Raw genomic sequence first — 25,893 nt, 5'->3', positions numbered from 1 at the left:
CAGTCATTCTGTTTGCCGTTGCACAGGCAACATCTCCACGGAGATGGTTAAGAGTATGTGGTGTATTAGTTGTAGTTTTTATTCTACTATCAAGATTTTGTTATTTTAAAATAGTGCTGGTATGTACTATTTACTCTGAAACAGAAAAAGATGAAGAGTTCTGTTTGTGAGAGGAATATGATTTTAGCAGCAGTAACTAAAATTGTTTGCTGTTTCCACATGGGACTGTTGAGATGAAATAACTTCAGTTGGGGGAAACAGTTAGCAGACTTTTCTGCTTAAGGTATGACTAGCCATATTTCTAACAAGACTGTGTAATGCTGGAAGGCTGTCATTTCCCCTCATGGGGACCGGTAAGCCATTTTCTTAGTCTCAAACAGAATAAAGGGCTTAATATGGGCTATAAAACTGGTAGACATTTTTATGGGCAAGATCGATTGCTTTATTTGGGCATTTTATACAAATTGAGATTGAATTTCACACTTATAAACTTGGGGAACGTTTTTTAACGTCAGGCACTGGTTTAGACACCTTTTCAGTCAGGATGGGCCTTCACTGTAGTAGGCTGAGCCTCATTTTCGCGCCATTACTGCGCAGTTACTTTTGAGAGCAGGACATGCAGCTGCATGTGTGTGGGTCTGAAAATAGTTGAAAAGGTCCCTAGAAGTCATGATTTGGTATCGTATTCCCCTCTGGGCTTGGTTAAGTCGCAGCAAAGGCTGTAGCTGGGACTGTAGAGGGGTTAAATCTGTAACCGGCTCCGGTTTCTTCATTTTAAGGGTTAAAGCTCTGAAAATTTGAGTGCAATACTTTGAATGCTTTAAGACACTGTGGTGAAAATTTGGTAAAATTTGAACAATTCCTTCATTGTTTTTCACATATTCAGTAATAAAGTGTGCCCTGTTTAAAATTTAAAGAGACAATAACGGTTTTAATTTAAAACGGTTTTTGGGCTTTATTGACAAGTTTAAGCCTGTTTAACATGTCTGTACCTTCAGATAAGCTATGTTCTGTATGTATGGAAGCCAGTGTGTCTCCCCCTTCCAAATTGTGTGATAATTGTGCCATAGCGTCCAAACAAAATAAGGACAGTACTGCCACAGATAGTAAAGTTGCCCAAGATGATTCATCAGATGAAGAGAGTAAAGATAGTTCTACTTCATCTCGCTCTGTGTCTACACCAGTTTTGCCCATGCAGGAGGCCCCTAGTACATCTAGTGCGCCAATACTTATTACCATGCAACAATTAACGGCTGTAATGGATAACTCCATAGCAAATCTTTTATCCAAAATGCCTACTTATCAGAGAAAGCGCGATTGCTCTGTTTTAAACACTGAAGAGCAAGAGGACGCTGATGATAATTGTTCTGTCATACCCTCACACCAATCTGAAGGGGCCATGAGGGAGGTTTTGTCAGATGGGGAAATTTCAGAATCAGGTAGAATTTCTCAACAGGCAGAACCTGATGTTGTGACATTTAAATTTAATTTAGAACATCTCCGCGCACTGCTTAAGGAGGTGTTATCTACACTGGATGATTGTGACAACTTGGTCATTCCAGAAAAATTGTGTAAGATGGACAAGTTCCTAGAGGTCCCGGTGCACCCCGACGCTTTTCCTATACCCAAGCGGCTGGTGGACATAGTGAACAAGGAGTGGGAGAAGCCCGGCATACCCTTTGTTCCCCCTCCTATATTTAAGAAACTATTTCCTATGGTCGACCCCAGAAAGGATTTATGGCAGACAGTCCCTAAGGTCGAGGGGGCAGTTTCTACACTAAACAAGCGCACTACTATTCCTATTGAGGATAATTGTGCTTTCAAAGATTCTATGGATAAAAAATTGGAGGGTTTGCTTAAAAAGATTTTTGTTCAGCAAGGTTACCTCCTGCAACCTATTTCGTGCATTGTTCCTGTCACTACAGCAGCGTGGTTCTGGTTCGAGGAACTAGAAAAGTCGCTCAATAGAGAGACTCCGTATGAGGAGGTTATGGACAGAATACATGCACTTAAGTTAGCTAATTCCTTTATTTTAGATGCCGCTTTGCAGTTAGCTAGATTAGCGGCAAAAAATTCTGGGTTTGCAATTGTGGCGCGCAGAGCGCTCTGGCTAAAGTCTTGGTCAGCGGATGTATCTTCCAAGACAAAATTGCTTAATATCCCTTTCAAGGGTAAAACCCTGTTTGGACCAGAGTTGAAAGAGATTATCTCAGACATCACAGGGGGTAAGGGCCATGCCCTCCCACAGGATAGGCCTTTCAAGGCCAAGAATAAGTCTAATTTTCGTTCCTTTCGCAATTTCAGGAACGGACCGGCCTCCAACTCTGCAGCCTCTAGACAAGAGGGTAATGCTTCACAGACCAAGCCAGCTTGGAAACCGATGCAAGGCTGGAACAAGGGTAAACAGGCCAAGAAGCCTGCTGCTGCTACCAAAACAGCATGAAGGAGCAGCCCCCGATCCGGGACCGGATCTAGTAGGGGGCAGACTCTCTCTCTTCGCTCAGGCTTGGGCAAGAGATGTTCAGGATCCCTGGGCACTAGAAATTGCTTCTCAGGGTTATCTTCTGGAATTCAAGGAACTACCCCCAAGGGGAAGATTCCACATGTCTCACTTATCTTCAAACCAAATAAAGAGACAGGCATTCTTACATTGTGTAGAAGACCTGTTAAAAATGGGAGTGATACACCCAGTTCCAACGGTGGAACAAGGACTGGGTTTTTACTCAAATCTGTTTGTAGTTCCCAAAAAAGAGGGGACCTTCAGACCAATTCTAGATTTAAAGATTCTAAACAAATTTCTCAAAGTACCATCGTTCAAAATGGAAACTATCCGAACGATTTTACCCTCAATCCAGGAAGGTCAATTTATGATTACCGTGGATTTAAAGGATGCGTATCTACATATTCCTATGCACAAAGATCATCACCAGTTCCTAGGGTTCGCCTTTCTGGACAAACATTACCAGTTTGTGGCTCTCCCATTCGGGCTAGCCACTGCTCCAAGGATTTTCACAAAGGTACTCGGGGCCCTTCTAGCGGTTCTAAGACCAAGGGGCATTGCAGTGGCACCTTACTTGGGCGACATTCTAATACAAGCGTCGTCTCCTTCAAAGGCAAAGGCTCACACAGACATTGTTCTGGCTTTTCTTATATCTCACGGCTGGAAGGTGAACATAGAAAAAAGTTCCCTGTCTCCGTCGACAAGAGTCCCCTTCTTGGGGACAATAATAGATTCGTTAGAAATTAAGATTTTCCTGACAGATAGTCAGAAAGTCAAAGCTTCTAAACGCTTGTCAAGTTCTTCACTCTGTTCCACGACCTTCCATAGCTCAGTGCATGGAAGTAGTAGGATTGATGGTTGCAGCAATGGACATAGTTCCTTTTGCGCGAATTCATCTAAGACCATTACAACTGTGCATGCTCAAACAGTGGAATGGGGATTATACAGACTTGTCTCCAGTGATCCAAGTAGATCAGTAGACCAGAGAATCACTACGTTGGTGGCTAACCCAGGATCATCTGTCCCAGGGAATGAGCTTCCGCAGACCAGAGTGGGTCATCGTCACGACCGACGCCAGTCTAGTGGGCTGTGGCGCGGTCTGGGACTCCCTGAAGGCTCAGGGTCTATGGTCTCGGGAAGAATCTCTTCTCCCGATAAACATTCTGGAACTGAGAGCGATATTCAATGCTCTCAAAGCTTGGCCTCAGCTAGCAAAGGACAGATTCATAAGATTTCAATCAGACAACATGACGACAGTTGCTTACATCAACCATCAGGGGGGAACAAGGAGTTCCCTGGCGATGAGAGAAGTGACCAAAATCATAAAATGGGCGGAGGATCACTCCTGCCACCTATCTGCGATCCACATCCCAGGAGTGGAAAACTGGGAGGCGGATTATCTGAGTCGTCAGACATTTCATCCAGGGGAGTGGGAACTCCACCCGGAGATATTTGCCCAATTGACGCAATTATGGGGCATTCCAGACATGGATCTGATGGCGTCTCGTCAGAACTTCAAAGTTCCTTGCTACGGGTCCAGATCCAGGGATCCCAGGGCGACTCTAGAGGATGCATTAGTAGCGCCTTGGACCTTCAACCTAGCTGATGTTTTTCCACCGTTTCCTCTCATTCCCAGGCTGGTAGCCAGGATCAAACAGGAGAGGGCCTCGGTGATCTTGATAGCTCCTGCGTGGCCACGCAGGAATTGGTATGCAGACCTGGTGAATATATCATCGGCTCCACCATGGAAGCTACCTTTGAGACAGGATCTTCTGGTACAGGGTCCATTCGAACATCCAAATCTAGTCTCTCTCCAGCTGACGGCTTGGAAATTGAACGCTTGATTTTATCTAAGCGTGGATTTTCGGATTCTGTGATAGATACTCTGGTACAAGCCAGAAAACCTGTAACTAGAAAGATTTACCATAAAGTATGGAAAAGATATATCTGTTGGTATGAATCCAAGGGATTCTCATGGAGTAAGATTAAAATTCCTAGGATCCTTTCCTTCCTACAAGAGGGTTTGGATAAGGGATTATCAGCGAGTTCTCTAAAGGGACAGATTTCTGCTTTATCTGTCTTGTTACACAAACGACTGCCAGCTGTGCTAGATGTTCAAGCCTTTGTTCAGGCTTTGGTCAGGATCAAGCCTGTTTACAGGCTGTTGACTCCTCCCTGGAGTTTAAATTTAGTTCTTTCATTTCTCCAAGGGGTTCCGTTTGAACCTTTACATTCCATAGATATTAAGTTGTTATCTTGGAAAGTTTTGTTTTTAGTTGCTATTTCTTCTGCTAGAAGAGTTTCTGAGTTATCTGCTCTGCAGTGTACTCCGCCCTATCTGGTGTTCCATTCAGATAAGGTCGTTTTGCGTACAAAACCTGGTTTTCTTCCAAAAGTTGTTTCCAACAAGAATATTAACCAGGAAATAGTTGTGCCTTCTTTGTGTCCGAATCCAGTTTCAAAGAAGGAACATTTGTTACACAATTTAGATGTAGTCCGTGTTTTAAAGTTTTATCTGGAAGCAACAAAGGATTTCAGACAAACATCTTCTCTGTTTGTCGTCTATTCTGGTAAAAGGAGAGGTCAAAAAGCTACTGCTACCTCTCTTTCCTTTTGGCTGAAAAGCATCATCCGATTGGCTTATGAGACTGCCGGACGGCAGCCTCCTGAAAGAGTCACAGCTCACTCTACTAGGGCTGTGGCTTCCACTTGGGCCTTCAAGAACGAGGCTTCTGTTGATCAGATATGTAAGGCAGCGACTTGGTCTTCCCTGCACACTTTTGCCAAATTCTACAAATTTGATACTTTTGCTTCTTCGGAGGCTATTTTTGGGAGAAAGGTTTTGCAAGCCGTGGTGCCTTCCGTTTAGGTAACCTGATTGGCTCCCTCCCTTCATCCGTGTCCTAAAGCTTTGGTATTGGTTCCCACAAGTTATGGATGACGCCGTGGACCGGACACACCAATGTTGGAGAAAACAGAATTTTTCTCCTGTTAAGTGTGGTCAGTCCACGGGTCATCATTACTTCTGGGATATTAACTCCTCCCCAACAGGAAGTGCAAGAGGATCACCCAGCAGAGCTGCTATATAGCTCCTCCCCTCTACGTCACACCCAGTCATTCTCTTGCACCCAACTAATAGATAGGATGTGTGAGAGGACTGTGGTGATTATACTTAGTTTTATACCTTCAATCAAAAGTTTGTTATTTTAAAACAGCACCGGAGAGTGTTGTTCCTTCTCTGGTAGCATTTGAAGAAGAATCTACCTGAGTTTTTGCATGATTTTAGCCGGCGTAGTTAAGATCATACTGCTGTTCTCGGCCATCTGAGGAGTGAGGTAAACTTCAGATCAGGGGACAGCGGGCAGGTTAACCTGCAAAGAGGTATGTAGCAGCATATTATTTTCTGAGAAGGAATTGACTAAGAAAATTCTGCCATACCGATATAATGTAAGCTCAGCCTTAAATGCAGTAGTAGCAACTGGTATCAGGCTGTCATGTATGTATATTTACACTTCAGTATTCTGGGGAATGGCACTTCACTGGGATAATACTGTATGCATAAGACTTTAGCCTAACTTGCAGTGACTAGCAACAGGCTTTCTAATGACATTTCATTTATTGATGTTAAACGTTTTTGCTGGCATGATAAATCGTTTAATTATCTGAGGTACTGGGTGAAAAATTGTTTTGGGCACTGTTTTTTTCCACTTGGCAGTCGTTTTATTTAATTTAAGACAGTTTACTGATCTCCCTCACTGTTGTGTGTGAGGGGGAGGGGCCTATTTTGGCGCTTTTGCTACGCATCAGAAAATTCAGTCACAAGTCTGTTTTCTTCCCTGCATGATCCGGTTCGTCTCTACAGAGCTCAGGGGTCTTCAAAAGTTAGTTTGAGGGAGGTAATCATTCACAGCAGAGCTGTGAGATTGTGATTGACTGTGATAAAAAACGTTTATTTTCTGTACATTTTTTCTGCTATTCAGGGGTAGTTATCCATTACTAATGGGGGCAATCCTTTGCTAAAATTGTGTTTTTACCGGAAAGAATTTGATGTTATAGTTTCTCAAGTTTATTATTGCTCAACTGTCATAACTTTTTTTCTGTGCTTCTTAAAGGCACAGTACGTTTTTTCATATTATTTGTAAATTGCTTTGAAAAGTATTTCCAAGTTGCTAGTTTAATTGCTAGTGTGTTAAACATGTCTGATTCAGAGGAATATCTCTGTGCTATATGTGCTAAAGCCAAAGTGGAGCCCAATAGAAATTTATGTACTAATTGCATTGATGCTACTTTAAATAAAAGTCAATCTGTACAAATTGAACATCATTCACCAAACAACGAGGGGGAAGTTATGCCGACTAACTTGCCTCACGTGTCAGTACCTGCATCTCCCGCTCGGGAGGTGCGTGATATTGTAACGCCGAGTACTTCAGGGCGGCCATTACAAATCACACTACAGGACATGGCTAATGTTATGACTGAAGTTTTGTCTAAATTACCAGAACTTAGAGGTAAGCGAGATCACTCTGAGGTGAGAACAGAGTGCCATGTCAGATACTGCGTCACAATTTGCAGAACATGAGGACGGAGAGCTTCATTCTGCAGGTGACGGATCTGATCCAAATAAACTGGATTCAGACATTTCAAATTTTAAGTTTAAGCTGGAAAACCTCCGTGTATTACTAGGGGAGGTCTTAGCGGCTCTGAATGATTGTAACACAGTTGCAATACCAGAGAAAATGTGTAGGTTGGATAAATATTTTGCGGTACCGTCGAGTACTGACGTTTTTCCGATACCTAAGAGACTTACTGAAATTCTTACTAAGGAGTGGGACAGACCCGGTGTGCCTTTCTCCCCCCCTCCTATATTCAGAAGGATGTTTCCAATAGACGCCACCACACGGGACTTATGGCAAACGGTCCCTAAGGTGGAGGGAGCAGTTTCTACTTTAGCTAAGCGTACCACTATCCCGGTGGAGGATAGCTGTGCCTTTTCAGATCCAATGGATAAAAAATTAGAGGGTTACCTTAAGAAAATGTTTGCTCAACAAGGTTTTATACTGCAACCCCTTGCATGCATTGCGCCTGTCACGGCTGCAGCAGCATTTTGGTTTGAGTCTCTGGAAGAGACCCTTGATTCAGCTCCATTAGATGAGATTACACACAAGCTTAAAACCCTTAAGCTAGCTAATTCATTTATTTCTGATGCCGTAGTACACTTAACTAAACTTACGGCTAAGAATTCCGGATTCGCCATTCAGGCACGCAGAGCGCTGTGGCTAAAATCCTGGTCAGCTGATGTTACTTCTAAATCTAAACTACTTAACATACCTTTCAAAGGGCAGACCTTATTTGGGCCCGGTTTGAAGGAAATTATCGCTGACATTACAGGAGGTAAAGGCCATGCCCTGCCTCAAGACAGAGCCAAACCTAGGGCTAGACAGTCTAATTTTCGTACCTTTCGTAACTTCAAGGCTGGAGCAGCATCAACTTCCTCTGCACCAAAACAGGAAGGAGCTGTTGCTCGATACAGACAAGGCTGGAAACCTAACCAGTCCTGGAACAAGGGCAAACAGGCCAGAAAGCCGGCTGCTGCCCCTAAGACAGCATGAAGTGAGGGCCCCCGATCCGGGAACGGATCTAATGGGTGGCAGACTCTCTCTCTTCGCCCAGGCTTGGGCAAGAGATGTCCAGGATCCCTGGGCATTAGAGATCATATCTCAGGGATATCTTCTGGACTTCAAAGCCTCTCCCCCAAAAGGGAGATTTCATCTTTCAAGGTTGTCAACAAACCAGATAAAGAAAGAGGCGTTTCTACGCTGTGTACAAGATCTTTTACTAATGGGAGTGATCCATCCGGTTCCGCGGTCGGAACACGGACAAGGTTTTTACTCAAATCTGTTTGTGGTTCCCAAGAAAGAAGGAACCTTCAGACCAATTTTGGATTTAAAGATCCTAAACAAATTCCTAAGAGTTCCATCGTTCAAAATGGAAACTATTCGGACAATCCTACCCATGATCCAAAAGGGTCAGTACATGACCACAGTGGATTTAAAGGATGCTTACCTTCACATACCGATTCACAAAGATCATTTCCGGTATCTAAGATTTGCCTTCCTAGACAGGCATTACCAGTTTGTAGCTCTTCCATTCGGATTGGCTACGGCTCCAAGAATCTTCACAAAGGTTCTGGGTGCTCTTCTGGCGGTACTAAGACCGCAAGGAATTTCGGTAGCTCCGTACCTAGACGACATTCTGATACAAGCTTCAAGCTTTCAAACTGCCAAGTCTCATACAGAGTTAGTCCTGGCATTTTTAAGGTCGCATGGATGGAAGGTGAACGAAAAGAAGAGTTCTCTCTTTCCACTCACAAGAGTTCCCTTCTTGGGGACTCTTATAGATTCTGTAGAAATGAAGATTTACCTGACAGAAGACAGGTTAACAAAGCTTCAAAATGCATGCCGTGTCCTTCATTCCATTCAACACCCGTCAGTAGCGCAATGCATGGAGGTGATCGGCTTAATGGTAGCGGCAATGGACATAGTACCCTTTGCACGCCTACATCTCAGACCGCTGCAATTGTGCATGCTAAGTCAGTGGAATGGGGATTACTCAGATTTGTCCCCTACTCTGAATCTGGATCAAGAGACCAGAAATTCTCTTCTGTGGTGGCTTTCTCGGCCACATCTGTCCAGGGGGATGCCATTCAGCAGGCCGGATTGGACAATTGTAACAACAGACGCCAGCCTACTAGGTTGGGGCGCTGTCTGGAATTCTCTGAAGGCTCAGGGATCATGGACTCGGGAGGAGAGTATCCTGCCTATAAACATTCTGGAATTGAGAGCAGTTCTCAATGCTCTTCTGGCTTGGCCCCAGTTAACAACTCGGGGGTTCATCAGGTTTCAGTCGGACAACATCACGACTGTAACTTACATCAACCATCAAGGAGGGACAAGAAGCTCCCTAGCGATGATGGAAGTATCAAAGATAATTCGCTGGGCAGAGTTTCACTCTTGCCACCTGTCAGCAATCCACATCCCGGGAGTGGAGAACTGGGAGGCGGATTTCCTAAGTCGTCAGACTTTTCATCCGGGGGAGTGGGAACTTCATCCGGAGGTCTTTGCCCAAATACTTCGACGTTGGGGCAAACCAGAGATAGATCTCATGGCGTCTCGACAGAACGCCAAGCTTCCTTGTTACGGGTCCAGATCCAGGGATCCGGGAGCGGTCCTGATAGATGCTTTGACAGCACCTTGGATCTTCAAGATGGCTTATGTGTTCCCACCCTTCCCGATGCTTCCTCGATTGATTGCCAGGATCAAACAGGAGAAAGCATCGGTGATTCTAATAGCGCCTGCGTGGCCACGCAGGACCTGGTATGCAGATCTAGTGGACATGTCATCCTGTCCACCTTGGTCTCTGCCTCTGAGACAGGACCTTCTAATTCAGGGTCCTTTCAAACATCAAAATCTAATTTCTCTGAAGCTGACTGCTTGGAGATTGAACGCTTGATTTTATCAAAGCGTGGATTTTCGGAGTCAGTAATTGATACCTTAATACAGGCTAGGAAACCTGTTACCAGGAAAATTTACCATAAAATATGGCGTAAATATTTACACTGGTGCGAATCCAAGAGTTACTCATGGAGTAAGGTTAGGATTCCTAGGATATTGTCTTTTCTACAAGAAGGTTTAGAAAAGGGTTTATCTGCAAGTTCTTTAAAGGGACAGATCTCAGCTCTGTCCATCCTTTTACACAAACGTCTGTCAGAAGTTCCAGACGTTCATGCTTTTTGTCAGGCTTTGGCCAGGATTAAGCCTGTGTTTAAGACTGTTGCTCCACCATGGAGCTTAAACTTAGTTCTTAACGTTTTACAGGGTGTTCCGTTTGAACCCCTTCATTCCATTGATATCAAGCTGTTATCTTGGAAAGTTCTGTTTCTAATGGCTATTTCCTCGGCTCGTAGAGTCTCTGAGTTATCTGGCTTACATTGTGATTCTCCTTATCTGATTTTTCATTCAGACAAGGTAGTTCTGCGTACTAAACCTGGGTTCTTACCTAAGGTAGTCACTAACAATAATATCAATCAAGAGATTGTTGTTCCATCATTGTGCCCTAACCCTTCTTCAAAGAAGGAACGACTTCTGCACAATCTAGACGTAGTCCGTGCCCTGAAATTTTATTTACAGGCAACTAAAGATTTTCGCCAAACTTCTTCCCTTTTTGTCGTTTATTCTGGACAGAGGAGAGGTCAAAAAGCATCTGCTACCTCTCTATCCTTTTGGCTTCGTAGCATAATACGTTTAGCCTATGAGACTGCTGGACAGCAGCCTCCTGAAAGAATTACAGCTCATTCTATTAGAGCTGTGGCTTCCACTTGGGCCTTTAAGAATGAGGCTTCTGTTGAACAGATTTGCAAGGCTGCAACTTGGTCTTCTCTTCATACTTTTTCCAAATTTTACAAATTTGACACTTTTGCTTCTTCGGAGGCTGTTTTTGGGAGAAAGGTTCTTCAGGCAGTGGTTCCTTCCGTATAAAGAGCCTGCCTGTCCCTCCCGTCATCCGTGTACTTTAGCTTTGGTATTGGTATCCCAGAAGTAATGATGACCCGTGGACTGACCACACTTAACAGGAGAAAACAAAATTTATGCTTACCTGATAAATTCCTTTCTCCTGTAGTGTGGTCAGTCCACGGCCCGCCCTGTTTTTATGGCAGGTCAAAATTTTTAAATTATACTCCAGTCACCACTGCACCCTTTGGCTTCTCCTTTCTCGTTGGTTCTCGGTCGAATGACTGGGTGTGACGTAGAGGGGAGGAGCTATATAGCAGCTCTGCTGGGTGATCCTCTTGCACTTCCTGTTGGGGAGGAGTTAATATCCCAGAAGTAATGATGACCCGTGGACTGACCACACTACAGGAGAAAGGAATTTATCAGGTAAGCATAAATTTTGTTATGCTTACCTGATAAATTGCTTTCTCCAATGGTGTGTCCGGTCCAGGGCCCGCCCTGGTTTTTTAATCACGGCACCCTATAGTTTCTCCTGTTTTTTCTCCTGTCCGTCGGTCGAATGACTGGGGTGGGCGGAGCCTAGGAGGGACTATATGGACAGCTTTTGCTGTACTCTTTGCCATTTCCTGTTGGGGAAGAGATATTCCCACAAGATATGGATGACGCCGTGGACCGGACACACCGTTGGAGAAAGTAATTTATCAGGTAAGCTTAAATTCTGTTTTTTGCTAGTAAGGTTTCTAACCCCTCTAAATCTGCCTTGGTCAACCTTTCCCATGAGGAGGATACTTCAGTAGCTTCTGAAGGTAAGATCTTAGACTCTGACACAATGGGGAAAAAATCTTCAGAATCTGAAGAAGTTAATTTCAGTTTTAAGCTTGAACATCTCCGGTTACTACTGAAGGAGGTTCTAGCTACTTTTTACGACTCTGAACCTTTGGTTGCTGTCAACCCTAAATAGTCTACTAAACTTAATAGAGTTTATGATTCTCCCTCTTCTGTGGATGTTTTTCTTGTTCCATACAAGATGTCTGAAATTATAGCTCAGGAATGGGATAAGCCAGGGGTTCCTTTCCATCTTAATTGGAGGAGAGTTCACTGCTTCATTCATTACTTGTGGGAATTAAGAACCTGGCCACCAGGAGTAGGCAAAGACACCCCAGGCTTAAATACCTCCCCCACTCCCCTCACCCCCCCCCCCCCAGTCATTCTTTGCCTTTCGTCACAGGAGGTTGGCAGAGAAATGTCGGAAGATTCGGAGTAGTCTCTTATGGAGGGTAGTACTCTTCGGAATGGGACTGGAGTTTTAAGTAATCCTGTCAGCCTCTCAGTGTCGCTGCCTGCCTTTTTTCACTCAAGTCCATGTCAGGAGCGATGCATTCTAACTTGTCACACTTGAAGGGCGTGTTCCTGTTCCACGGCATAGATTCTGGTAAGATTGTTTCATTTATACACATATGATAACTCAAGAAGACAGGGTCACAGTGTGTCTCCTTTTATCTCCTTTTATCTGTATAGAATCAAGGGTTAATATCCCTGGAAAGGGGATTATTGAACAGGGGGGGATTTATGCATAATATCTTTATTGTGTTAATGCTACGTCATGTGTGAGATGAGGCTCTGGCAATGTGTGAACAGTTAGGTGAAGATCGGCGCGGCCTGGTTTTGGCGCTTTTTCTCTATAGTGGATTGGCCGTCCTGCATGGCACTCCATGTGACCGGGTGTGGCCTCTTCAACTTCCTCTTTCCTGATCGGCATTTGCGGGAGACGTAACGGTTTCTCCATGGTCCGGGTCATAGGAGGTGGTGAGTGCCCTGGCCATTTGTGTATAAAGGTGCCATTTAATCTATCTCAGTCCATATTAAAGGCGCAAGCTATGGAGTACTCTGATATGTTAGAGGATACTCCCTCTTAAATTAAATCTAATACTTGTGTTTATTGTGAGGAGATACAAGTTGATCTGCCTGCTCAACTGTGTTCCACATGCTTTGATAAGATTGCAATATCTATAAAGAATAAGATATTTAGTACTGCTGAGCCGTCCACCTCTGAGGATTCTCCGTCCCGCGAGGTGCGTTCCCAACATTCATCTCCGATTACACATTTAGCTCCCCAAGGCCCTACTAATCCTCCCCCGGGAGAGGTTTCGTGGCTGCCAGATTTCGCTGCCCAGTTGCAAGAGGCAGTTTCTGCAGCCTGTAATGCCCTACCACACTCTGCGAAGTGCAAGCGGAGGGAAAGACAGGACAAAAAGAGAAAAAAAAGACATAGCCTTCCGTCCCAGGAGTCATCTACTTGGGTTCTGGAGGTTATCACCCAGGGTTACAGGATAGGGTTCAGGACTCATCCGCCAGGGGCAGATTCCTTCTGTCAAACCTATCCTCAAGACACAAGAACAGAGACGCCTTTCTAGAGTGTGTGAGGGATCTCTCATCTCTCAGATTAATCGTCCTAATACCTCTAGCAGAAAGGGGTCTAGGGTACTATTCAAACCTTTTTGTGGTCCCAAAGAAGGGGGGCACATTTCTCCCAATTCTGGACCTAAAGTGCCGAAACAAGTTTCTGTCAGTCCCATCGTTCAAAATGGAGACAATCAGATCCATCCTACCCCTAGTTCAAGAGGGGCAATTTATGACGACAATAGACTTGAAGGATGCCTACCTTCTTATGCCAATCCACAAGGACCACGTCAGGTTCCTAAAAATTATTTTTTTCTGGACCAACACCAGTTTGTGGCCCTACCGTTCGGTCTGGCGACTGCCCCAAGAGTCTTTACGAAGGTTCTGGAGGCGCTGTTCGCAGTAGCCAGAGCCAGAGGGATTACGATGGCTCCTTAACTGGACGATAGTCTGGTCCAGGCTCCGTCCTGCAGTCTCGCGGAGGACCACTCTGGGGCTCTTATTCTTCTTCTTCGATCCCATGGATGGAAGATAAACGAAGGAAAGAATTCTCTGGTTCCCATGAACAGGGTGGAGTTCCTGGGTACAATAGATATTCTTGACAGATCAGAGACGTTCCAAGATTGCGTCCAGCTGTCTTGCCCTTCAGACCTCCTCAAGGCCATCGGTGGCCAAGTGTATGGAAGTGATTGGGCTCATGGTATCCAACATAGATGTCATTCCATTCGCCAGGTTCCATCTTAGACCTCTTCAGTTATGCATGTTGAGACAATGGAACGGCGATCACTCAGATCTATCCCAACAGATCTCTCTGGACAACCAAGTGAGGGAATCCCTCTCTTGGTGGATCCGTCCGAATCAGCTGGCCCAGGGGACATCCTTCTCTAAGCCATCCTGGGAGTTTGTGACCACGGACGTAAGTCTATCAGGATGGGAAGCTGTTTGGGGTACCAGAAGGGCACAGGGCAGGTGGACTCGAGAAGAGTTGACTCTACCAATATATATCCTGGAACTTCGAGCGATATTCAATGCTCTGAGGGCTTGGCCCCATCTGGGGTCATCCCGATTCATCAGATTCCAGTTGGACAAGATTACCTCGTGGCTTACATAAACCATCAGGGGGGAATGAGACACTCCCTAGCCATGAGGGAAGTTTCTCGGATTCTGGAATGGGCAGAGACTCACAATTGTTCGTTCTCAGCGAACCACATTCTGGGTGTGGACAACTGGGAATCGGACTTTCTCAGCAGACAGTCGTTTCATCTCTCCATCCCGAGCTGAATGGTCTCTCCTTCCCGAGGTGTTTGAGGAGATCTGCAACAGATGGGGGACACCAGAGATGGACCTCATGGCGTCCAGACTCAACTTCAAGCTACCCAGATACGGGTTGCGTTCCAGGGACCCACAGGCAGAGCTGATAGATGCCTTAGCGGTACCTTGGGAGTTCAACCTGATTTACATTTTTCCACCATTGCACTTCTTCTTCGAGTGGTGGCCCGCATCAAACAGGAGCAAGCTTTGACCATTCTGATTGCTCCGTTGTAGCCGAGGAGGACGTGGTTTGCGGATCTGGTGGGGATGTCATTGTCTCCTCCATGGAGGTTACCCTGGCGCAGAGATCTGCTGGTTCAGGGTCCCTTTCTACACCAAAATGTCGATTCTTTGAGGCTAACTGCGTGGTGATTGAATGCCTAGTCTTGGCTAAGAGAGGTTTTTCTGAGAGAGTAATTTATACTCTCATCCAGGCCAGGAAGCCGGTCACTCGTCGCATCTATCGTAAGGTGTGGATGACCTACTTATCCTGGTGCGGGGAATGTGGATATCCCTGGCACAAGGGTGTCCAGGATTCTTGCTTTTCTCCAGGATGGACTGGATAAGGGTCTTGCCGCCAGTTCATTAAGGGGACAGATTTTGGCATTGTAGGTGATGTTACACAAGAAGCTAGCGGAGCTTCCTGATATTCAGTCCCTTGTTCAGGCTCTGGTTAGGATCAGACCTGTCTTTAGAAATTCTGCTCCTCCTTGGAGCTTAAACTTGGTTCTTAAGGTTTTGAAAGGGCTCCGTTTGAGCCTATGCATGCGCTTGACATTAAGATTCTTTCCTGGAAGGTTCTGTTTCTACTGGCTATTGCATCGGCTCACAGGGTCTCTGAGTTAGCGGCATTGCAGTCTGAGCCCCTTACCTTCGCACTGGGTTGGGATTTCTTCCCAATGTGGTGTCAGATTGTAACATCAATCAGGAGATAGTAGTTCCTTCCTTGTGTCCTAACCCTTCTTCGTCTAAGGAGAGGTTACTGCATAACTTGGATGTGGTTCGAACCTTGAAGTTTTATCTTCAGGCCATGAATGATTTCAGGCAGACCTTGTCCTTATTTGTTGTGTATTCAGGGAAGCGTAGGGGGCAGTAGGCCTCTTCCACGTCTCTGTCTTTTTAGTTGAGGAGCATTATCCGTTTGGTCTATGAGACAGCGGGGCATACGCCTCCTCAGAGGATTACGGCTCACTCAACTAGAACTGTGGCCTCTTCTTGAGACTTTAAGAACGAGGTCTCTGTGGATCTGATTTGTAAGGCAGCTACTTGGTCCTCCTTGCATACTTTTACAAAGTTTTACAAATTTTATGTTTTTGCTTCGGCGGAAGCTGTGTTTGGGAGAAAGTTTCTACAGGCTGTGGTGCCCTCTGTATAGGGTTTGCCTCCTTTTAACCTCCTATTTTTTGTTCATTCGGTGTCCTCTAGAGCTTGGGTATTTGTTCCCACAAGTAATGAATGAAGCAGTGGACTCTCCAACCATTAAGATGGAAAGCAGAAATTATGCTTACCTGATAATTTCATTTCCATCTGTGGGAGGAAAGTCCACTGCTCCCACCCATTGCTCCGGTGGGCGGACCTAAATTTAATATTATTCTTCTGGCACCATTTATACCCTGATATTTCTCCTACTGTTCCTTGTTCCCTTGGCAGAATGATTGGGGGATGAGGGGCGTGGGGGAGGTATTTAAGCCTGGGGTGTCATTGCCTCCTCCTGGTGGCCAGGTTCTTAATTCCCACAAGTAATGAATGAAGTGGTGGATTCTCCTCCCACAGATGAAAATATCAGGTAAGCATAATTTATGTTTTTTCACATTTTTTTCTGTTTTTAAAAAAAAAGTTTCCTGTTTCTGACTCCATTCGCGACTCATGGCGCACCGTGCCTAAAGTAGAAGGAGCTATTTCTACTCTAGCTAATAGAACTACCATTCCTATAGAGCAGTGGTTCCCAACCGCGGTCCTCAAGTACTCCCAACAGTCCTGGTTTTCATTATAGCTGAACTAGAGCACAGGTGAAATAATCAGCTGATATATGAGAGCAGGTTAGTAACCATGGTTACTGATCAGCTGATTTCTTCACCTGTGCACTGGTTCAGCTATAATGAAAACCAGGACTGTTGGGGGTACTTGAAGACCGCGGTTGGGAAACACTGCTATAGAGGATAGCTGTTCGTCTTAAGCTGGCCAATACCTTTATCTGCGAGGCTAATATGCAGGTAATTAGACTGGGAGCTAAGATGTCTAGCTTCAATGTTCTAGCTCGCAGAGCTCTGTGGTTAAAATCCTGGTCGGCTGATGTAACTTCAAAAGCTAAGCGTTTGTTTGGGCCTAGTCTGGCGTAAATTATTTCTGAAATTACGGGTGGAAAGGGATCTTTCCTTCCTCAGGACAAGAAGAATAGACCTAAGGGTCACCAGATTACTTGTTTCCTCCGTTTCCTCTTCTTCCACGAGTCATTGCTTGTATCAAACAGGAGAGAGCATCTATAATTCTAATAGCTCCTGCATGGTCTCGCAGAAACTAGTTCGCGGAGCTGGTGAGGATGTCATCTCTTCCACCTTGGAGGTTACCTCTGAGGAAGGACCTTCTAATTCAGGGTCCATTCCTCAATTTAAATCTGGATTCTCTGAAGCTGACTGCTTGGAGATTAAATGCCTTGTTTTGTCTAGATGTGTTTTTTCTGAGCTGGTCATTGATACCATGCTTCAGGCTCGTAAACCTGTTACTCACAGGATTTATCATAAGGTATGGCGTAAATACCTTTATTGGTACGAATCTAAAGGTTTCTTGCCGCATTTTATCTTTTCTTCAGGATGGCCTGGAAAATGTTTGTCAGATAGAGCATGACATTTTAAGCAACTTTCTCATTTACTCCTATTATTAATTTTTCTTCATTCTCTTGGTATCTTTATTTGAAATGCAAGAATGTAAGTTTAGATGCCGGCCCATTTTTGGTGAACAACCTGGGTTGTCCTTGCTGATTGGTGGATAAAATCATCCACCAATAAAAAAGTGCTGTCCAGAGTACTGAACCTAAAAAAGCTTAGATGCCTTCTTTTTCAGATAAAGATACCAAGAGAACGAAGAAAAATTGATAATAGGAGTAAATTAGAAAGTTGCTTAAAATTACATGCTCTATCTGAATCACGAAAGAAAAAATTTTGGTTCAGTGTCCCTTTAACCTCATTCTTAAAGTTTTGCAGCAGGCTCCGTTTGAGCTGATGCATTCTGTTGATATTAAATTGTTATCTTGGAATGTTTTGTTTCTTCTTGCTATTTTTTCCGCTCGCAGAGTTTCTGAGCTTTCGGCTCTGCAGTGTGGTTGCCCTTACCTTATTTTTCATGCGGATAAGGTGGCCCTTCGTACTAAGCTTGGTTTTCTCCCTAAAGTTGTGTCGGATCGAAACATTAATCAGGAAATTGTTGTTCCTTCTTTTTGTCCTAATCCTTCTTCCCATAAGGAACATCTTTTGCATAACCTGGATGTTGTGCGTGCTCTAAAATTTTACCTGCAAGCTACTAAAGACTTTCAGTAATCTTCTGCCCTGTTTGTGGTTTTCTCTGGCAAGCGTAAAGGTCAGAAGGCCACTTCTTCTACTCTTTCCCTCTGGTTAAGAAGTCTTATCCATTTATGAGACAGTTGGTCAGCAGCCACCTGAGAAAATTACGGTTTCATTCCTCTAAGGCTGTTTCCTCATCCTTGGCTTTCAAAAATGAAGCTTCTGTGGAGCAGATTTGCAAGGCGGCAACATGGTCCTCTTTGCATACTTTCTGCAAATTTGATACTTTTGCCTCGGCTGAGGCTTCTTTTGGGAGAAAGGTTCTTCAACGGTGGTGCCTTCTGTTTAGGTCTGCCTGCCTTGTTCTTCTTCCCTTTTCATTCTGCGTCCTCTAGCTTGGGTATTGGTTCCCACTAATAATTGGAATGAAGTTGTGGACTCTCCATACCATAGGAAAGAAAACAAAATGTATGCTTACCTGATAAATTTATTTCCGGGCATTGAGAGTCCATGGCTCCACCCTCTTTGTAATTTTTATTTCGGCAGTTTTTTTGAGTAAACCTCAGGCACATCTATACCCTGGTGTTTCTTTTTCAATTTTCCTTCGGCTGAATGACTGGGGATTATGGGTAAGGGAAGTTACACTTAACAGCTTTGCTGGGGTGCTCTTTGCCACCTCCTGCTGGCCAGGAGTTGAATATTCCACTAGTAATTGGAATGACGTTGTGGACTCTCCATGCCCGGAAAGAAAGAAATGTATCAGATAATCATACATTTTGTTTTAGGCGCTCTTGTGCAACACTACCTGCTCACAGCCAATCACGCGCGGGCAGGAGCTGTCAATCTCCCCGGTCGGATGAGACCGAGATTGAAATTCTCCACATAAGAAGTGGAGAAGAGGCTAGGAAGCAGCGGTCTGACGACTGCTGCTTGTTAAATACTGACTGCAGGTTCTCTTGTGAGAGCCTGCAGTCGGAGCTGGGCGAACGGCTTTATAAATTTAGCCCAATGTGCTTGTAGATTCTTTGTTTTCATATAGATAGTGAGATTCCACGATCCATTAATCCTGGGAATTTCTCTTCTCTACCACTAGGAGGAGGCAAAGATTCCAAAGCCCCAAGATCCCTATAAAACCCCCTCCCAACTCACACATTCCTCAGTCTTTGCCTCTGGTGGAGATGGTCGAAGAATAAAGAGGTGCATTTGATTTTTTGAAGAGATGGGTTTTCAGTCTATATTAAGGCCCAGTTTCTCCTCGGAGTACAGTGCTTGTCAGAGGGATGTATATGGGTTATGGTTTGTGATTCTTTTTTCACCTCATGAGAAATTTTTCATAAACCTTCCTTAATTGGTCGCAGGGACTTGTTTTTTGCCTCACTTAGGATAGATGTGTAGAAGGGTTAGCTTTGAGGAGTCTGCAGTTTACATTTGCAGCTCTAAGAGTAAGAAAATAAGAGCTAAAATACATGAAAAAGGGTAAAAAAAATAATGAAAATGTACTGTAAATTCATTTTACTACGCATGACTAAACATTTTATGTGAAAACTCATGGTGTTTATTGTCCCATTAGTGTAAAAACAAACATGTTATAACCAGAATCCTGTTTTCACTGTTTAATTTTGTAAACCAGACAAATCGCTGTGCCATATCTGTTTGGATCACAGGGTGTGTACACACAAAATACTGGGGGAAAAAACTGAATAAATAGTAAAGTAATAATCAGAGAAAGTGAGATTCACCTGGCGGGTACCAGATGCTGGACAGGAAAGTCAGAGCTCTCAAACCTCCTTCATGCCACACAACATTCTGATTGGTTCCTAAATGTGCTATTTACAATTGGTCATATGCTGCAGTTACTTGTGAATACTGATGTCTAATGAAATTTTCAATGACCTCATATTAAAGAAGTGTCATATTGGTGACGTCATTTTAGTGAACTGTTGATGGACTGTGCAAAGTGAAGCAGTTGCTGATGATCTAATATTGAAATAAGCTATTTATATCCAAAGAGTCCTTCAGTTTTGTAGCATATTTGGTGTTTTGCATGTAACCTGTAATTTAAATTAATGATTTGTCGTAAAAATAGCTTGTGATGCAGAACTTTTAATGTCCTAGTGTGTTTAGGTGGTTGTTATGTATTATTTATATTGTCGTTTTGGCCTGTTGTTTGTTTTAGGGTGTTCAGCTGGGTGTTGTGGAAGGAGATTTCGCCCTCTGTATTAGTTTATACCATGGTTATGAGCTGTTGTTGCAGATGGGAACTCGATCCTTGTACTATTTTTTGCGTGCTATAATGGATGGATCAAAAGGTGCGTATATATTTACATTTTCTTTGTTCTATAGTATTCTCATAGCGTACAAACATGGTTGCACTTAGTATTCTGAAGAGGGAAGTAAAGTAATGCAGAAAGTGGATCTAATAAGGAAAACTAACGGTTTCTAAATCATGCAACCTTAAAGGGATATGAAACACACATTTTATTTTTCATGATTCAGATATAGAACATGCAATTTTAAACAACTTTCTAATTTACTCCTATTATTAATTTTTCTTCATTCTCTTGGTATCTTTATTTAAAAAAGCAGTAATGTAAGCTTAGTAGCCGGCCCATTTTTAGTGGGTAGATCTCGTTTAGCTGGTCATTTAAAAAGTAGATCCCACCACAAAAAAAGTGTGGGCAACCCTGTTCTACACTCAACTATTGATACAGTTTGTTTTCCACATACACACATACTGTATATACATTCAATCATTAGCTTTGATTGTTATCCTTTTGAAGTAATCACATATACTCTGTGTTGTTTTACGTTTTAGTAGTTATATTACTTCACATATGTCTTTTTTAAATATAGCATAAGTTATCTGATCAGTGAGGTTTAATTTGTTGCAGCATTTTCTATTGCTCATTGCATGTAATAATTATTTATCATAATTATTCATATCGTCTCATAATTGTTTTAAGGGACAGTGTACAGCAATTTTCATATAACTGCATGTAATAGACACTGCTATAAAGAAGAATATGGACAGATGCTGATCTAAAATTCCACTAAAAAAACTTTTAAAAACTTACTTAGAAGATCCCAATTTAACACTGTTGATGAGGTTAGGCTGGGACACCTACTAAAAGGGGCTGGGAAATCAAGAAGAGCAGACTTTCCCCCCTTCCCTACATATGAAAAGACATAACAAAAACAGGAGCCAGCAGGAGTTTATAAACACACATATACATCTGACACTGTGGGGTACAATGTTATTAAAAGTAAGAAAAAGTATACATTTGTTAAAAAAAAACTACTACCAGATGGGCAATATAAATGGATTATCTACAAAACATTAATGCAAAGAAAAATCTAGTGTACTTTGTCCCTTTAATAAAATGTATTTTCATCTCTTGACAGTATATAGTACAAATTATAGTGTTAGTTCCACAGCAACCAAAGAATTCAGATACATTATTTCAGATAGCAAAGAAGTGTTTATTTTAATTTGACTCACTATTCTTTTTTTTATTTTTGTTTGTACTAATAGCCTGCAGTTTACATAACTGAAGTAAATTAATATATTAAAAAACTGTTAATGCAGGTTTGTGATGGAAGATTGTATGCTAAAATTATAATTCTCTGATCCTTTTTTATATGGTATTTTAGCACATGTACATGCTACTTTTATTGAGTGGTTAGCATTTCTATGCACCTATTTCTCCAACATTGGTGTGTCCGGTCCACGGCGTCATCCTTACTTGTGGGATATTCTCTTTCCCAACAGGAAATGGCAAAGAGTCCCAGCAAAGCTGGTCACATGATCCCTCCTAGGCTCCGCCCACCCCAGTCATTCTCTTTGCTGTTGAACAGGCAACATCTCCACGGAGATGGTTAAGAGTTTTTTGGTGTTTAAATGTAGTTTTTATTCTTCTATCAAGTGTTTGTTATTTTAAAATAGTGCTGGTATGTACTATTTACTCTGAAACAGAAAAGGATGAAGATTTCTGTTTGTAAGAGGAAGATGATTTTAGCAGACAGTAACTAAAATCGATTGCTGTTTCCACATAGGACTGTTGAGATGAAGTAACTTCAGTTGGGGGAAACAGTTAGCAGACTTTTCTGCTTAAGGTATGACTAGCCATATTTCTAACAAGACTGTGTAATGCTGGAAGGCTGTCATTTCCCCTCATGGGGACCGGTAAGCCATTTTCTTAGTCAAAAACAAACAGAATAAAGGGCTTATTATGGGCTAAAAAACTGGTAGACATTTTTATGGGCTAAATCGATTGCTTTATTTGTGCATATTATTCAAATTTAGGCTAACAATTGACATTTATAATCTTGGGGAACGTTTATAAAACGGCAGGCACTGTATTGGACACCTTTTTCAGTCAGGGGGCCTTTCTAGTCATAGACTGAGCCTCATTTTCGCGCCATTAATGCGCAGTTGTTTTTTGAGAGCAGGGCATGCAGATGCATGTGTGAGGATCTAAGAATCTCTGAAAAAGCTTTTAGAAGGCGTCATTTGGTATCGTATTCCCCTCAGGGCTTGGTTGGGTCTTAGCAAAGACTGTATCTGGGACTGTATAGGGGTTAAATTAAAAAACGGCTCCGGTTCCGTTATTTTAAGGGTTAAAGCTCTGAAATTTGGTGTGCAATATTTTTAAGGCTTTAAGACACTGTGGTGAAAATTTGGTAATTTTTGAACAATTCCTTCATACTTTTTCACATATTCAGTAATAAAGTGTTTTCTGTTTGAAATTTAAAGTAACAGTAACGGTTTTATTTTAAAACGTTTTTTGTGCTTTGTTGACAAGTTTAAGCCTGTTTAACATGTCTGTACCTTCAGATAAGCTATGTTCTATATGTATGAAAGCCAATGTGTCTCCCCATTTAAATTTATGTGATAATTGTGCCATAGCGTCCAAACAAAGTAAGGACAGTACTGCCACAAATAATGATATTGCCCAAGATGATTCCTCAAATGAGGGGAGTAAACATGATACTACATCATCTCCTACTGTGTCTACACCAGTTTTGCCCATGCAGGAGGCCCCTAGTACATCTAGTGCGCCAATACTTATTACCATGCAACAATTAACGGCTGTAATGGATAACTCCATAGCAAATCTTTTATCCAAAATGCCTACTTATCAGAGAAAGCGCGATTGCTCTGTTTTAAACACTGAAGAGCAAGAGGACGCTGATGATAATTGTTCTGTCATACCCTCACACCAATCTGAAGGGGCCATGAGGGAGGTTTTGTCTGAGGGAGAAATTTCAGATTCAGGAAAAATTTCTCATCAAGCTGAACCTGATGTTGTGACATTTAAATTTAAATTAGAACATCTCTGCGCACTGCTTAAGGAGGTATTATCTACTCTGGATGATTGTGACAATTTGGTCATTCCAGAGAAATTATGCAAGATGGACAGGTTCCTAGAGGTTCCGGTGCCCCCCGACGCTTTTCCTATACCCAAGCGGGTGGCGGACATAGTAAATAAAGAGTGGGAAAAGCCCGGCATACCTTTTGTTCCTCCCCCTATATTTAAGAAATTATTTCCTATGGTCGACCCCAGAAAGGACTTATGGCAGACAGTCCCCAAGGTCGAGGGGGCTGTTTCTACTCTAAACAAACGCACTACTATTCCTATCGAAGATAGTTGTGCTTTCAAAGATCCTATGGATAAAAAATTGGAGGGTTTTCTTAAAAAGATTTTTGTACAGCAAGGCTATCTTCTACAACCAATTTCATGCATTGTTCCTGTCACTACGGCAGCGTGGTTCTGGTTCGAGGAACTAGAAAAGTCGCTCAGTAGAGAAACTCCATATGAGGAGGTTATGGACAGAGTTCACGCACTTAAATTGGCTAACTCTTTTATTTTAGATGCCGCTTTGCAATTAGCAAAATTAGCGGCGAAAAATTCAGGGTTTGCTATCGTGGCGCGAAGAGCGCTTTGGCTAAAGTTTTGGTCAGCGGATGTGTCATCCAAGACAAAATTGCTTAACATTCCTTTCAAAGGTAAAACTTTATTTGGACCTGATTTGAAAGAGATTATTTCAGACATCACTGGGGGAAAGGGCCACGCCCTTCCACAGGATAGGTCTTTTAAGGCTAAAAATAAGCCTAATTTTCGTCCCTTTCTCAGAAATGGACCAGTCTCTAATTCTGCATCCTCTAAGCAAGAGGGTAATGCCTCACAACCCAAACCAGCCTGGAAACCAATGCAAGGCTGGAACAAGGGTAAGCAGGCCAAGAAGCCTGCCACTGCTAACAAAACAGCATGAAGGAGTAGCCCCCGATCCGGGACCGGATCTGGTGGGGGGCAGACTCTCTCTCTTTGCTCAGGCTTGGGCAAGAGATGTTCAGGATCCTTGGGCGCTAGAAATAGTTTCTCAAGGTTATCTCCTGGAATTCAAGGAACTACCCCCAAGGGGAAGGTTCCACAAGTCTCACTTATCCTCAAACCAAATAAAGAGACAGGCATTCTTACATTGTGTAGAAGACCTGTTAAAGATGGGAGTGATACACCCAGTTCCAATAAAGGAACAAGGAATGGGATTTTATTCCAATCTGTTCGTAGTTCCCAAAAAAGAGGGAACGTTCAGACCAATTCTGGATTTGAAGATCCTAAACAAATTTCTCAGGGTACCATCGTTCAAAATGGAAACTATTCGAACGATTCTACCCACCATCCAGGAAGGTCAATTTATGACTACCGTGGATCTAAAGGATGCGTACCTACATATCCCTATCCACAAGGAACATCATCAGTTCCTAAGGTTCGCTTTTCTGGACAAACATTACCAGTTTGTGGCTCTTCCATTCGGATTATCCACTGCTCCAAGGATTTTCACAAAGGTGCTAGGGTCCCTTCTAGCGGTTCTAAGACCAAGGGGCATTGCAGTAGTACCTTACTTGGACGACATTCTAATACAAGCGTCGTCCCTGTCAAAGGCAAAGGCTCATACGGACATCATTCTAGCCTTTCTCACATCTCACGGATGGAAGGTGAACAAAGAAAAGAGTTCTCTGTCCCCGTCAACAAGAGTTCCCTTCTTGGGAACAATAATAGATTCCTTAGAAATGAGGATTTTTCTGACAGAGGTCAGAAAATCAAAACTTCTAAGCTCTTGTCAAGTACTTCATTGTGTTCCTCGTCCTTCCATAGCGCAGTGCATGGAAGTAATAGGATTGATGGTTGCAACAATGGACATAGTTCCTTTTGCACGAATTCATCTAAGACCATTACAACTGTGCATTCTCAAACAGTGGAATGGGGATTATACAGACTTGTCTCCAATGATTCAAGTAGATCAAAAGACCAGAGATTCACTCCGTTGGTGGCTGACCCTGGACCATCTGTCCCAGGGAATGAGCTTCCGCAGGCCAGAGTGGGTCATTGTCACGACCGACGCCAGTCTAGTGGGCTGGGGTGCGGTCTGGGAATCCCTGAAAGCTCAGGGTCTATGGTCTCGGGAAGAGTCTCTTCTCCCGATAAACATTCTGGAACTGAGAGCGATATTCAATGCTCTCAGAGCTTGGCCTCAACTAGCAAAGGCCAAATTCATAAGGTTCCAATCAGACAACATGACGATTGTTGCTTATATCAATCATCTAGGGGGAACAAAGAGTTCCCTGGCGATGAAAGAAGTGACCAAAATAATTCAATGGGCGGAGGATCACTCCTGC

General features: G+C 43.2%; 1 protein-coding gene across 1 annotated transcript in view; it reads left to right on the top strand.

Annotated features, from left to right (window-relative positions):
- FANCM (FA complementation group M) overlaps positions 1 to 25,893 on the top strand; it is an 811,954-nt gene that overhangs the window by 349,024 nt on the left and 437,037 nt on the right. Inside the window, exon 6 of the mRNA XM_053697678.1 lies at positions 20,392 to 20,524. Coding sequence (XP_053553653.1) covers positions 20,392 to 20,524 — 133 coding nt within the window. The remainder of the gene's footprint in view (positions 1 to 20,391; positions 20,525 to 25,893) is intronic.

Source organism: Bombina bombina, chromosome 1 (assembly GCF_027579735.1).
Source record: "Bombina bombina isolate aBomBom1 chromosome 1, aBomBom1.pri, whole genome shotgun sequence".
In the NCBI taxonomy this organism is placed as follows: domain Eukaryota; kingdom Metazoa; phylum Chordata; class Amphibia; order Anura; family Bombinatoridae; genus Bombina; species Bombina bombina.
Note: the sequence above shows the minus strand (reverse complement) of the source record. Positions and strands in the feature narration are given on the sequence as shown.